General features: G+C 52.3%; 1 protein-coding gene across 1 annotated transcript; it reads right to left on the bottom strand.

The window, feature by feature from the left end:
* Window positions 1–37: 37 nt before the first annotated feature.
* Window positions 38–3910, bottom strand: KCNJ9 (potassium inwardly rectifying channel subfamily J member 9; the record flags this gene model as incomplete). Its single annotated transcript, XM_082614727.1, has 2 exons — window positions 38–471; window positions 3061–3910. 2 exons carry the CDS (start codon window positions 3908–3910, stop codon window positions 140–142), a joined length of 1182 nt encoding a protein of 393 aa, XP_082470853.1. The 3' UTR covers window positions 38–139.
* Between the last annotated feature and the right edge of the window lie 11462 nt (window positions 3911–15372).

Genomic DNA, 15372 nt, shown 5'->3' with positions numbered 1-15372 from the left:
TCCCAGACCTGAGATTCTGAGGAGGCTCCCCAGCTTTAGTGCATTCCCAGGGACCTTGCCTGCGCCCTCCTCCACCTTCCATAACCAGCTCCCCAGTTACTTGTGTCTGGCCCTGCCACAGGGGTCTGGAGGAAACTGGTCACACCTTGGACTCACTCTCCAGGGGTGGCAGGCAGCCATTCTGCTCTTTGTCAGCCCCAGCCTCTTCGCCCGCCCCCTCCCCCAGCCCCTCCTCCTCCACCTTCTCGTCCAGCCGGCTGGGGATGGACCAGTAGAGATGGGCGTCAAGGCGGGCTGCGGCCTCAGCCAGCTCCCGGGCGCTGCATGAGGGTGTGGGCACCTCAAAGGTCTGGTGGAAGCTGGCATAGTCCACCTCGTAGAAGCCATCCTCCAGGGTCAGCACTGACGTGAAGCGGTGACCCCACAGCACCTCATCCACCAGGTAGGAGCTCCGAGCTTGGCATGTCATTCCTGGGGGTAAGGTCATGGGTCAAGGGAGATCCCAGCCCCAGCCTTCCCACCCCTGCCTCATTCCACAACCCTATACCTAGAACTCTTCCCTGGAGCTCTCCTCAAGGACCCCCACCCACCCGCTTTGGTCCAGCCTGCTTTCTCTTCCTTCCCAACTCTTGTACTCGTCCAGCTCCCCCGCCTCCTCTCCATTTGCCCCAACTCCTCTTAACCTCCAGCCCACATTCTCCCCTCCTCTCCACTGGAGATGCCAATCAGAGAAGCTTAACCTTGAAACTGACCTTGGGGATCATCTAGCCCAATTTTCCTCTCCATACAGGGCTCCCCACTGGAGCATTCCCAATAATGGGCAACTAGCTTGCACTTGATTACAGGATTGAGAGCTCACCACCTCACAAGGAGCCCACTCCTTTGTGTGACGGCTCTAATATTTGGGTTGTTCTTTATACAGAGCTAAAATCTGCCACCCTTATTTTCATTCTCCTGCTGTATGACACCCCTTCAGATATCTGAAAGCAGGAGTCTCAGTTTTCATCATGTCTTCTCTCCTTCAGGCTGAACATCCCTGTCTCCCTCCACCATTCCTGATGTGACCTGGCTTCCAAAAGTTTTACTTTCTTGACTGCAAACCAGAATGGCCAAGGAGGATCCTTTAAGCACTCTGAGTATGATAAATACTCCAACTGTGGCCTGATCCATGCATAAGAGGGGGCTCGTCACCTCTCTCTTCTGGCCATGATGCTTTAGCTAATAGGGCCCAAGATTACATTACGTAAACATTTTTGGAAGCTGTATCACATTGCCTGTGGCCAACTAAAACCCACAATTCTTTTTTCACCAGAGCTCTTCCATGCTGTGCTTACATAAGTGATTTTTTAAAGCCTAAATGTAGAACTTTATATTTATTCGTTTTAAATGTCATCTTGTTGGATTTTGGCTCATTATACTTGCCTTTCAGAAGCATTTTGGATACTGACTCTCTCACCCAAAATATTACCATCCTTTCCAGCTCTGTCTCTCTAGAAAAATCCAACAAGCTCCCCTCCCTATCTCCTCCACCCCACCCTCCCCTGTCCTCCTTGCTGTGGGCCTGTGTCCTGTTTTCCCTGTGGGGTGGGCACACCCACCGGGGTAAGTGATTTTCCTTCTACCCTGAGATCTCTCATATTCCCCTCAGCTCATATCCACCTCCGAACAAGGGGGAACAGAAGAGTGAACATTAGCTAACCAGAGACTGGCTCTCAACATTGAAAGCCCTGCCCTGAGCAAACCTGGGGACATTGGTATTCTTCATTCCTTTGCTGAAGACTGGCATATGTCCGGTAGAGGAGGGGAAGAAGAGGCAAAAGGGACACTGGGGAGAGGGGCTGCAAGGAAGAAAGGGAAGGGCTGGAGGTACAAAGGGAGAAGAGGGTTGGGCAGGGACTTCTCAGGTACCAGCAAAAATGTGCCAGCCGGTGAGATGAGAGGAAAGGAAGCAGGGTGAGTGGGGGAAGGGGAAGGAGTTAGGGGAGTATGGGGGTGGGGAGAAGGAGTGGGGAACACTGAGGCAGAGAGCGGTGAAGTAGAGGCTCAGCATGAAGGGCCAGGAAAAGGGTTTGATGGCACCAGTCTGGGAGAAGCCAGCAGAGGGCAATACTGGCAACAGTGGCAGGAACTGCAGGGCCCCCTGGTGGGCCTTTGGTTATCCCACTTGCAGTTTTCTTCTCCACTTCCGGATCTCAAGTCCCAAAGGACTCATTTGCTGCCCCTGCACTGGTCTTATCCTACCTGCTCCCAGACCTTTCACTGTATAAGCCTGAGTTGGAGGTTCTGACATCACAGGTACATTGCTAGTTCCTTCTGGAAAGGGGCTTGAAATGTGCAGATCATCTATCCTTTGTCAGTGGAAACCGAATCTTCTGATGGATGGGGAAACTGAGGCAGAAGTGAGCTCAGCCATCAACCTCTCCCTAAGGTCCAGCCTAGGAATAACTCAGACCATGGGAAACCTGCACCATCACATTCCAGGGGCCTGGACCTCTCAGTATTGAGAAAAACCTGGAACCTAACCCCTCCTTCCTACTCTGCACCCTAAATGCTGAAGCCAGACTGCCTGGGTCCAATCCAGACGTGGCCGCTTATTTAGCCTGTGACTCTGGACAACTTAACCTTTCTCTGGGGCAATTTCCTCCCTGAAAAATGAGCACAGTAAGAAGAAATTACCTTCATGGGGCACCGATTAAATAAACCAGGAGGTGTAAAGTGCTTTGGAACCGTGCAGGGCACGGAGTAAGCACTGGGTGTTGTCTATTATCATTACTCTCTCCTATTCCCAGTGACACAGACCTCTCAGCCCAGGGCCCCCGGCCAGGGCCATTTCGGAGGATTCCTCCCAGCTTTCTCTCGGCTCTCTGGGGGGGGGGGTCACTCTTTTCATACACCCCTCCCAACCCATCTCATCTCAGCCTCTCATCCTCCTCCAGCCTCTCCATCCCCCCACCCCCACCCCCACCCCGCTTCCTCCGCCCTGACCCCAATTCCCCGCCCACCCGCTCCCCTCCTCCCCCTGCTCTTCCTCCTCTCCCTTCTCCTTCGGCCCGCCCGCACCCGTGGCTTCCACCATGCCCTCGAGGATGACGACGATCTCGAAGTCGTCCCTCTCGAGGGCGCGGCGCGACGCCTCCCAGAAGGGGCTGGCGGCGTCGATCTCGTGGCTGATGACGAGCGGTGAGACGAGGAAGAGGCGGTCGTCGCCCGTGTCAAAGCCCACGCTGAGGTCGGTCTGGTGCAGCGGGATGAACTCGCCCTCGAGCGTCTGGCGCGAGCGGATGAGCTTGGCGCGGATGGAAGCCTCGACTATGTGCGACGAGCGCAGGTCGCCCACGCGGAACATGAGGCAGAGGCGCCCGTCGCGCAGCGACACCACGGCGTGCGAGGAGAAGACGAGCGTGGCGGCGCGCTTGTTGGGCTGCGAGATCTTGACGAACATGCAGCCCACCATGAAGGCGTTCACCATGGAGCCCAGGATGGCCTGCAGCAGCAGCAGCACGATGCCCTCGGGGCACTGGTCGGTGATGACGCGGTGCCCGTAGCCGATGGTGGTCTCCGTCTCGATGGAGAAGAGGAAGGCGGCCACGAAGCCGTTGAGGTTGTTGACGCACGGCGTCCACGTCGTGTCCTCCAGGTGCTCCAGGTCGCCGCGGCCGTAGGCGATTAGCCACCAGATGGCGCCGAAGAAGAGCCAGGTGAGCGCGTAGGCCAGCACGAAGAAGAGCAGGCTCAGGCGCCACTGCAGGTCCACGAGCGTGGTGAACAGGTCGGTCAGGTAGCGGTACGTCTCGCGCACGTTGCCCTGCTGCACGTTGCAGCGGCCGTCCTTCTCCACGTAGCGCTGGCGGCCGCGGCGCCGCGGCTGCTCCTCAGGCCCCGGCGAGAAGGCGGCGTTCTCCTGCGCCATGGCCGTGGCCGCGGCGGGGAGGTCACGGCCCGGGCGGTGGCGCGGGGCCTGGAGGGGCTGAGAGGTGGGCCAGATTAGCGGAACCGCGGGAGAGGCCGAGACGTCCAGGCCTGCGCCCAGGGGCCGGGTGGCCCAGAGCGAGTCCCTTGCTGTCTCAGCCTCAGCTTTCAGCATCGGTAGAATGGGAACAGTACACACAACCCTAGCCGCCCCCACGCCCAGCTCACAACACCGTGAAGATCAAATGGGATAGTGTGTATGAACTGGATCACACTCTGCACGGCTGAGTATTTTCAGGGAAACGGGGTACCAGAGGTCTTGGTCCTACTGCTCTAACTGGGCTGTGCAGCACCTCACGGCCACCCCCAGACGAGAGGCCCAGGCAAGGAGGGAGTTTTCTGAAACGCTTAGACTGTGGGTTCCTTCGAGGCAGGTGCTTAATCTTCCTCTCCTGTGCAGAGCCCTCCCTGCCCGAAGGTCACCCCCGCTCCACTCCGCCCTGGCTAATATCAGGCAGTCCCCTAATCCCTGTCTCCGCAATTCAACCTGCTGTCTAACCAGGCTCTTTGGAAGTTCACCTGGAGACTGACACAAAGTCTTTCCCGTTCCTCCTTCCTTGGACCTCGCTTACTCTACCCCCTCCCACATCTTCTTCCTCTCAACAAGCTTACAAAGGAGAAATGAAAGTGGTGGAAAACGAGTGAAAAATCTCCAGTGGGCAAGGGTTGAACCTTCCCACCTTGGGAAATTCCCACTGGAAATCCTGCCTGAGGACTGACCATGATCATTTCGGCTGTAGCGTCAGCCCCATTTCCCCTAGGTTATTTCCACAGTGGAGACAGCCTGCAAATGGGCAGGAGGACGGGAGAATATGAGATCAACACGGACAGCCGGGGTAAAGGAAGCACAAAGTTCAAGGTAGGCTTGTAGCCCTCTGGTATCCTATTCTTCATGAGCCATTAAATTAGATAAGTGATTTAAGCACACACCTTTACCTCCTTCCTCCCTTCAGTTCGCCCCTCCCTCCCCAGCCTCCCACCTCCCTTGACTACCCTTAAACAGCCCCCCTCCATATGCCGCAAAGCTCACATTCCAAGGGAAGCCTACCTGATTTTGCTTTAAGTTCTTCCCCGTGAGGAGCTCTCTGAGCTGCAGGCTGCCCTGAGAGAGAGAGACCCAGAACCCTTCCCTAGGCACCCAGGGGCCCCTAGGTGGTATGGCTCGTATGAGGAAAGGTTAAGAATTCAGGACTTTTCAGCTTTCCCTTCTTCTTGGGAATCATCCTCTTTCCCCACTCCAAGGAAACCTGGGCTGGCTCGGGTGGGGTGATGGAGGGGAAGAGTGTGACATAAGGACCACAGATGGCCTGGACGTTTGACCAGGTCCTGGGGAGAAACTGCCTGGGTATGTAACTCCAAACCCAGCACTCTCGAATTTAAGTTCTGGAGTGAGGTGTTCTGCAGCCAGACCTTTGAAGGCTGTGTGTGTGTGTGTGTGTGTGTGTGTGTGTGTGCTGGGGTAGAGGGCAGGAGGAAAAACCAAAATGAGATGGCTTGGAGCTTAGGGGCATCCCCTACATTTCCAGGAGGAATCAGAGGACACAGGATCCAGGAACCCCAATGCAATGGCAGATTAGGGTCTTCCCCTCCCCCAACCATGAGCTTGCTTTTTCTCTTCCTGCAGCCCACAATGTCCTCGATTGGCTTAGAGATCACAGGTCATTCAGAGAAGTACCTGGGCCCACTTATTCCAGCTTCTGCCAAGGTGGGCTTTCAGATGTTCTCTCAGGGTCTTAGGTAATCTGACCCCCAATCTGCCTGCTGAGGCAGATTTCTCTGCCCAGGTGTGGGGGAGAAACGCCAGAGTCTGATGGCCCCCAGAACTCTCTCACCCGCCATTGCCCTGGGAATCTAGGTGAGCCTCACTTTGATTGTGTTTTATCTCCTGTCTTTGGGCTGCACTTTCTCAATGGGTAAGGAAAGGTGTGAAATTGTTGCCTCTATCTCAAGAGCAAAGACTCGATTTCTACACCTTCCCTCCAAAGAGTCCTGTTCCTCCAGCCTATTCCTCCTTATTTCATGTGCATGCTGTGCCCCCTTTCCAGAAGACCCCAGTGCTGCATTTTCCTGGATATCCCTTTCTCTGGCCAGAGAGTGCTGGCCAGCAAGGGGGCTTATTTTTTGGAAGGGGATCTGGCAAAAACTCCCTCAGGAACCAGCTCTTCCCAAACCCCCACTTGCCTGGGAATAGGGGCCCAAACCCAAGTCCCCTGGAACTCAACTCACAGCGTGTGGAGAGGAGAGTAGCCGGCAGCAGAGACCCCTGGGGGTGTAGCGTCCATGCCCCTGACACCGCCTCCCCCCAACCCCAGCCCCCTTGGAGGGTGGGAGCCGCAGGCACCGCTGTTTCTCCTAAATGTAGCGGCAGCTCTGACTAGGACTTGCTATCTGTGTCATCCGCACTTCCCAGGCTCCCCTGCTCCTCTCCTGTTTCCACAGCAACCAGTCTGGCGACAGCTCTAGAGCATCCCCCTCCCCTTCCCAGTCCTGGGTACCACTAGAGGCTGATCCATACGCCATGGCTATTTTTAGCCAAAGTTCCTCCTCCTGGACAACTCAGAGCTCGCCTCTTCACCCCCTCAGGAAAAAAAAAAAAAAAAGAAAAGCTAGCATGCTGACTCTTTCCTAAGAAGCTCCTTGCTCTGGGAAAATACAGGCCTTGATGTGTTTGGGAATAAGGCATTTGGTTTCCTAGGGATTCACCTCCAGCCGGGCTTCTGGGTGCATGTGCTGCTCTTGGGTCAGGCCTGCCATCACAGTCTCTGTTTTTGGAGAGGTCACCCTGATCCAGAAGAAGGTAGCTAGAGGGAAAAGAGATCCACCCAAGGAAGGGAGGTAGGGTCAGAGGTTCTAACCTTTGTCACTGATTTGCGATGTGACCCATAGGAATCACTTCACTTCCCTCAGCCACAGTCGCTCCATCTTTCACAAGATGTGGATATGTGCAAATAGCCCTTTCTGCCTACTTTACAGGGTGTGCAGATCGAAAGAGGGAATATAAATAGAAGGGCTTTGAGGAGTAGTTTCTTAACAGCAAAAGGTCTAGAAACAACCCAAATGTCCAACAGAGAGAAAAGGCTAGTTTAGGGCTTACTAACTCTTCATTCAACAAATTTTTGTGGAGCCCACATGCCAGGTAATGTGCTAGGTGGAGCTGGTTACAGAAATGGATAAGTCCCTGCCCACCAGGAGCTCATGGTCCAGTGGGGGAGAAAGATACATAAGCACAGAATACTAACACTACTACTAAAAATTGATTGAGCATCAGCTCTGAGCTAGACACACACCTTATTCAACAACCCTGGGCAATACCCTATGAGACAGGTATTATTTTCTCTATTTATAGATGAGAAAATTAAAACTGAAGAAGGTTAAGTGATTTGCCAAATGTCACAGAGTTGGACATCGGCAGAGAAGTAGTCACACTCATACACCTGTGTCACACCCCCATGCTCTGTTCCCTTGGTAATGCAATATTTGTGGCAAAGCGATATAATCAGTTACTATGTTCATATATGTAAATGTGCATGCAGGCACACACACTGTTACATAAAAAACAGAACATGGGGCTTCCCTGGTGGCGCAGTGGTTGGGAGTCCACCTGCCGATGCAGGGGACGTGGGTTCATGCCCCGGTCTGGGAAGATCCCACATGCCGTGGAGCGGCTGGGCCCGTGAGCCATGGCCGTTGAGCCTGCGTGTCCAGAGCCTGTGCTCTGCAACGTGAGAGGCCACAACAGTGAGAGGCCCACATGCCGCAAAAAACAAAACAACAACAAAAAAAAACGAGAACATGAAAGTATTCCTTCTTATTTTGGGCCACAGCACCACATGTCTTACAGGAACATGTCTTACAGGATCCCAGTTCCCCAACCAGCGATCAAACCTGTGCCCCCTGCAGTGGAAGCATGGAGTCCTAACCATGGATCGCCAGAGAATTCCCCAAAGTATTCTTATAAACTGATCATAACTGTATAGAAATAGCTTTAGGAACACTGATAAAAATCGGGAAAAAAACTGGAGAAATGGAAATACTTCAATGTTTATTTTCCTCAGGGAAATAGTTAAAAGCAGAGAGTGGTAGACGAATGCCAGGTGTTGCTAGTCTCAGCATTATTATACCCAAGATATTGATCAGTTCTCCAGCTGCCTTAAAGTTGGACAGGAAGGTGTGAGCTAGAGAAGCAGGACGATGTAGAAACGGATACCAGCAGGTTAGAAGTTCCTGGAATGGCCTGGCAAGGTGCAAAAGGTGGTGCTGAGTAATACAGTCTCAGGAGGCAGTGTCCTGGGTTCAAGTCCCAACTCTGTCCCCTATTAGCTGGGTGACTTTGAGCAAGTTACTTAAGCACTCTGACCAGTTTCTTCATCTAAGAACTGAGAACAGCTGTATTATCCATCTTTGGGGGATTGTCATGAGGAATTTATTAGGCAGTGGTGGCACATTGTAAGTACTCAGTAGATGCTAGCTGTGGTCTTCCTTCTTATCATCATCGTCTTCATCCCAGGCATCTCCTGAAATCTCCACCTACCCTGTGCCGCCTTCCTCTGTGCTGGTGCCACCCAGTGAGACCTGCAGGGGGCACTCCTGGTACACTGCCCTCCTCTCCCAGCCCTCTCGCCTGTGTTTCTTGTTCCAAGTGGAAATATCGAGTTTTCAGCCTGAGATTGGCATCAGGAGGGCTGTTAAAGCCCCAGTCAACATCCCCGTCTCCTGGGCCTGGCCCTGTCACCTGAGCCTTGGGACTGCTAGCCTGCCCTTCTCTGTCCTGCCAAGCAGCTGCTCACATTGGTTCCACTGTGCCAGGAGCTCAGAGAGAAGAAACCAAACTCCTGGGCAAGAACGTATTTGCATAGAACTGGCCCCATTTCCTGGAGGGGGAAATCACAGGGCTGGCAGGGTCCTCCGGAAGATGTATCAGCCAGCCCCCTGCCTCAGTGCAGGCTGCCTTGAGCATGGCCTTCCTGACAAAGGAGAACACCACCCCCTCCCCTGCTTTATGGATCCGGCAGGTCCTGGACTTTACCTGGTATCTAACCTCAATTCTTTGTTTATCATTGAACTTGAACAGAGTGAGGGAAAAAAATGTTTTCTTAGGTACCAGGATACAGAAAAATAAGCAGGATCCTAGCTTTCAGGTATTATGAGGTAAAGAAAGCAACTTTACAAGGAGTCAATTAAATATGTCAGTACAGTTGTGACGATGGGAGATTGGGTTTGGAACTGGAGAATGTTGAGGGCAGGAGGGGCACAGCTGGGGCCACATTGCTGGTCTATAAAGAAACTTGGTACAAAATAGAAAAAAGGAACCCCCTCTGGGCAGATGCACTCCTTACGGCATGTAGCAAGTGGTACTTCGGCGTAAAAAAATAAAAGGGGAATCCCTCCGGTGGACACGGCTCCAAGCCACGATGCAAGGAATGGCCAACTGAACGTGGTTCAATCCTCAGTTTGCCCCCTCAGTGGGTGCCTTTATGCAGTGCACAAACTGTACAACTGTATGTGGCAGCCTTGGGCTCAACCAATCTGGGAAGATTTCCTTGAGCAATATCATGAGACTTCTTAGGTAAAAGGTTGGAGGTGGGAGAGGAAGCGTGATGGGGAATACAGGAGATGGCTGAGGATATGAACTTAATGGAGTAGGGAGGCTAATCAGATAGATTATAACAATTTCTATAAATTCAAGGGAGATGGGGCCCTAGAAAACTCAGAGCAGAAGGAGCATAGGTTTGCAGGAGTGAAATGTGGCTGGATATTAGAGTGAAATGGGGAGAAGCAGAGCACAGATCCAGGACACATGCAGCCCCACTGGGCTCCTGAGGCTGAGGGCTTTGCTGGTCTTCTGGCTGAGTTCAGGACAGCAGGAGGATCAGAACCTTCTCATACACAGGTCTATCTTGCTTTATAGGACTGGAGGAAGTAGACCAGGATTTCAAAGTCATGGACTTTAGAGGCAGTCCAGAATTAATCCTCACTTTACAGGTAAGGGATGGGTCCCAAGCACTTTACAGACAAGGATGGGTCCCAAGTAATTTACAGGTCAGGGATGGGCCCCAAGAGCATAGACAGAACTAAGACCCAGGCCTCCTGGCTCCTGGTCCCTGGTTGTTTCTTTATTCCCTGTTGCCTCCCTCCTACCACAGTATATTGGGTGTTTTAATAGAATTTCTCTCCATTGGACCCAATTAGAAAGGTACTAGAGAAACCACCTAGTTAAAGAAATTCTGGATAGAACCCTTTGGTATTGTGATTAAACATCCCCTAACTTATGTCTTATAAATGTGAGTTCTTGTAAATCGCATTTACTGAAAGGAGGTGGTATACCTAAATAATGATCCATTCATGACTTGGTAGGGGGGTGTAGCTCAGTCCCTCTCTTGGATTTCTCCTCTGTGGTCTGGATGATCCAGCTATTAGGTGCCCTACTACTAATGGAAATTGTTCAGCCTTGTGGGGCCCAAACACTAAAATGCCCCTTGGAATCCTGTGGTGGGCGTTGTCAGTATCTCTATTTCCAGCCGATCCCTCTGACTGTGATATGGTGCCTATTCTGAGCCTCCTCATGCCTCCTGACCCAAAGCTTCCCTCATCCCTTCCGTCCGCACTGGCTTTTCCCAGCAGAAGCCCCTCATACTGCTGCCCACTTGTGGATTTTCCTTCCCAAACAAGTTACTCACCCCTCCTGTCCTCTGTGCTCTGAAGGAGCCCCTGCCCTATTACGAATGAGGTAAAAGAAGAGATGAGGCCAAAGTTGGGAGGAGTGAGTTAGAGAGGAGCAACTGAGAATAAGAAAGACAGAACTTGTGGGCTTCCCTGGTGGCGCAGTGGTTGAGGGTCCGCCTGCCGATGCAGGGGACACGGGTTCGTGCCCCGGTCCGGGAAGATCCCACATGCCGCGGAGTGGCTGGGACCGTGAGCCATGGCCGCTGAGCCTGCGCGTCCGGAGCCTGTGCTCCGCAAAGGGAGAGGCCACAACAGTGAGAGGCCCGCGTACCGCTAAAAAAAAAAAAAAAAAAAAGACAGAACTTGCTAAAGTGAGGAAACAGAGGGGTGTCCTTAAAAAAAGATGGTTCCCCTAACTGCCATTTTGTGTGGGAACACTGGACATCGCAACCCTGGCAAATTTTTCATACCAATGTGTGCTCATATTGACAAGTTTATGTTTCAACCATGCAAAATCACTCTAGTATTACCTCGAGACAAGCTTTGGAGTTCAACGTACGTGGATTCAAATTCCAAATCGAATACTTTCTAGCTGTGTTACCATAGGCGAGCTGCTGAAACTCTCTGAACCACAGTTTCTCCATCTCAAGTAATATGTATATCTTGCATAGTCAACACTCACAAATATGAATTTCCTATGCCGTTTATTATTGATTCCCTATTGGGCTCCTAGTGACAGTTCTAGGACTTCTTTCTTTTGTAAAAAGACTTGGAAATTAAAAACTGACATTTGATATGTACAAAGGAATGTATACAGGATGGATATCTGTGTGTATGCTATAAAACATAATTTAAGAACAAAAACTCAATTTAAATCACTCTTGTAAAATTAGAAACTTACAGTGCCATTCAAGCTATCTGTGTCTTTTTCCACAACCTCTGCACACCTGCTGTCCTGGAACTTCTAAATGCTTTCTAATTGCTCAGTCCCATCGCCACCCTGAGTTTCAGTAAATGACTTTTCTGAACTACAGAAAAGTGAAAACCATTTGGAAGGAACTTCTGCAGAGACTTCTTCACCACCAGGTATCACTTTCTGCTCCTGCCCTTTGATTCTTTCTTCCCTCCTCTCTCAGAGGAGTACTCCAAATGTCGAGCTGAGGAGTGTGGACTGTGACCTGCAAGCAAGGGCCACCAGTTTGGGGTTTTGATCCAAGGGCACAGGGACTGACATTGTGAATACAGGTTACCTCTTCCTTTGAGACTAGAGAGAAGGGTGAAGGGTGGGTCAAGGTCCTGGGCTGCTAGTGACCTTCCTGATCCTGATAGTAGGCATGAAATGAGAAAGGATATCCTAGAGAGATAGAACAAAGGGAGACTTGACAGAATTTGGTGGTTTTGTTGACATGTCAATGGATGGAACATAGGGTAAGGGTGAAGAGTGAAGATGATTTTTAGCTTTTTGATCAACTGGGAGGAACACAGAAGTAAGGAAGGAAGTCATGAGAACTCCCAGCCTTGAGGAGGAAGAGGATGAGTTCAGTTTGGGGCCTGTCCAGTTGGAGTGGAAATCCCCTGCCAGCCACTGGAACTGTGGAGGTAATGCTCTAAAGAGAGCCTAAGGCTGAAGGTAGAGATTTGGGTATAACTCAGGAACGATAGTTGGAGCCATGTAAGTGACGAAGGGTCCAGGAGCATGACATGGAAAGAGAACATAAGACTGAAACTTGGGTATTGGAGGAAGAAACAGCAGTATGTTGGGGTATGTAGGGGCAGTGGAAGAAGATGAGGCTGGAATGGCACCAGGTCCAGGTCATAAGAGGCCTTCTGTTCCATGGTTAGGAATTTGGACTTTACTTATAGACAATGGGCAGTCTATGGAAAGCTTAAATCGGGAAGTGACACAGATTGGTGTTTCAGAGAGATTGGTGTTTCTTCTTAAGTGAAGGATTTCATGATCTGACAGATTATTAGAATGGAGAAAGACTAGAGGTAGGCATTAGAAGGCTGCTGTAGTAATCCTGGTGAGAGGTGATGGGGTCCTGGACCACTGGCATGATGATGTGATAGAGAGGAAGGGAGTGGGATTTATGTGATTTAGAAAGTATATGCATTGATTAGATAAGGGAGATGGGGTGAGGAAGAATGAAGTCTAGGATTGCTGCCATGTTTCCTCTTGAGTCAAACCATTTTGTTCACCTGCAGATTATTATTATTATCGTTTTTTTCTTTTGCAGTACGCAGGCCTCTCACTGCTGCGGCCTCTCCCGTTGCGGAGCACAGGCTCTGGATGCACAGGCTCAGCGGCCATGGCTCACGGGCCCAGCCACTCCACGGCATGTGGGGTCTTCCCGGACCGGGGCACGAACCCGTGTCCCCTGCATCGGCAGGCGGACTCTCAACCACTGCGCCACCAGGAAAGCCCTCCCCTGCAGATTAGTGTTCCTAAAATTCTGCTCTACCTTTGTCTCCCCTGTGCTCAAGAAAACTTCATTTACTCTCCATTGCCTTCAGAGCTGACCATGAATGGGCACAGCTCTATATTTACTCCAGGTCTTCTCCCACCACAAACGCTATGCTTATCTTCAGCCCATTGCCCCCCACCCCCGCCATGGGGGCTATTTGAAATGGACATTTACCCATCATAGGGCGTTTAGAGGCTGAACTGAACTAAAATGTCAAGTGCCTTTCCTCTTTTTTCCCCCACTATGTATATCAATTCAATATGGTAATACTGGTTACTGATTAGTAGTTAAATATCTACGGTGAGCAAAAATGGGGAAATAAATGTTTTCTTCCTTAATACATGCCAAGAGTGGGAGATTGTGGATAAAAACCTCTCAAAACATGGATTCAGATAATGAAAGAAGTCCTTCGTGATGAAAAGGTTGAGAACCACCACTCCGTATTCTGGTCCAGTGGACCATTTTGCTGCTGTTTCCCAAGCAGACTTGTATTTTTCCTGTCCTCCCAGGACTTTGTGAGTGCAGTTACCTCTGCCTTAAAAGCCCTCCCCACCGTCTCCCCGTACCTGAATCCTCTGCATTCTTTAGGGGCCTTATCGGATGGATGTCACGTCTGTCCTCCCACATCTGCAGGACCCCCTAAGTAGAGTCATCTTTCCCTTTCTGCTGCCTCCAGCACCTCCTGGGCACTTGGGCTGCGTGTTCTGCCCTCTCTCAGACCAAGACACTGCAAGTGGGAATGATGTCTGCGCATTTCGCATCCAGGACCTCACCCAGCACTTAGAAAATGGCAAACAGCACGGAAATGGTGCTGAAGGATATTACCCCGTAGTCCCCTGAGCCCGCCCCTTCGGCGCTGCTTGCCGGGCCACTGGGCCGGTCCTGAATTCATTTCCACCTCATTAACTCGGCCCCAGGTCCGCCCCCGCCTGCTCCCGCTCTCGTTCCCCATCCCTGACACGACGGCCTCCTTTCTCTTCCTTCTCTCTTCCCCTGCCATCTTGCCAGCTCGGCTTCTATCGCTTCGCCTATCGTCTCTCTATCTATTTCTCCCTGAGTCTGTCTGGGTCTCTGTCTTTGGGTGTTGCTCTCTGTCCTGCTCCTCCAGCTGTCTGGGGCTCTGCTTCGTAGCTCCTACGCCCCACCCCCTGCCCAGTCCCCTCCAATCCCGGCAGCTCGGGCCTGGCGCTCCACATTCCCATTGGCCTGTCCGGAGCCCCCCCGCCCCCGCCCGCCCGGCCCCTCCAGGTCCCTCAGTTCACGCAAAGTTTGGCTCTGCGCTGCGGAGGGAGGGGGCGGCCCGGCCCGGCCCAGCTCTGCCCCCGGCCGGCCCGACCCCGGCCCCGGCCCCAGGACCAGCCCTTATCTGATCCCAGCTCCGGGTTTAAGAGTCCTGGCCCTGCCCGTCGCACAGCTCCGTTCCTCACGCCTGCCCGCCCCGTCTGTCCGTCTGTCCCGCTGCCCATCCGAGGGGCCACTCCACCCCGGACCCAAGGTAAGACCCTGGCCCTGATGAAGGAGTGCTGCCGCCGCAGCCGGGGTCCTGTCCACCTCACTCTCCAGAGATACCGGGCCCCCCAGCCCCTAGGTCCCTACCCTGACTGGCCTCAGTGGTACAGTCCTATTCCCCAGCCTCCCACCTTGGGCGACCCCAAACGGAGCCTTATAGGAAGGGCTCACCAAGAAGGAAACTTTCCCAAACTGGTCACCTCAGCACTTTCAGCTAAGAAAGGGGCTTTCCTAATGCTCCTTCCTATTGGGCAGACCTGCAGTTGCATCACAGCCCTCCAACTAAATACAGTGACCACCACATATAACCATGCACCCTCACAGGCACTGCAGACAGTGCCCCCTCTTCCCGGGATCATCAGGTTACTCCCACCCCCATGCCCAGCCCCTTTTCCCCCTCCCCATGCTGTGACAGTCACATATTGACACCCACTGATCACTAGTTCACACGGGGAGAAAACACCTACAGCTCAGGTTAGGGAGATGTAGTAGCCTGGTGTGACTGGGACCCCTGCCCGCCCAGTTTCTTCCCTTCATTCCAACTTGCCTCCCACTTCAAGACACCTCTCCCCATTACAACCCTCCTCCCCTCGCCACAGCTGTTTCACACTGAGATCACCTGGAGGAGAGCAGCAGGGCCACCTCTGCTAGAGTAAGAAGGGCAGATTGGGTTCCATAACATCCACCCTCCAGGTGAGATGCCCCTTCCCCATCCCATCCCTTCTCCCCATCAGGAACTAACCAAGGGCACCTGCATTAGAAAAGA

The sequence above is a fragment of the Mesoplodon mirus genome, assembly GCF_964341445.2.
Source record: "Mesoplodon mirus genome assembly, chromosome: 3".
Classification (NCBI taxonomy): domain Eukaryota; kingdom Metazoa; phylum Chordata; class Mammalia; order Artiodactyla; family Ziphiidae; genus Mesoplodon; species Mesoplodon mirus.
Note: the sequence above shows the minus strand (reverse complement) of the source record. Positions and strands in the feature narration are given on the sequence as shown.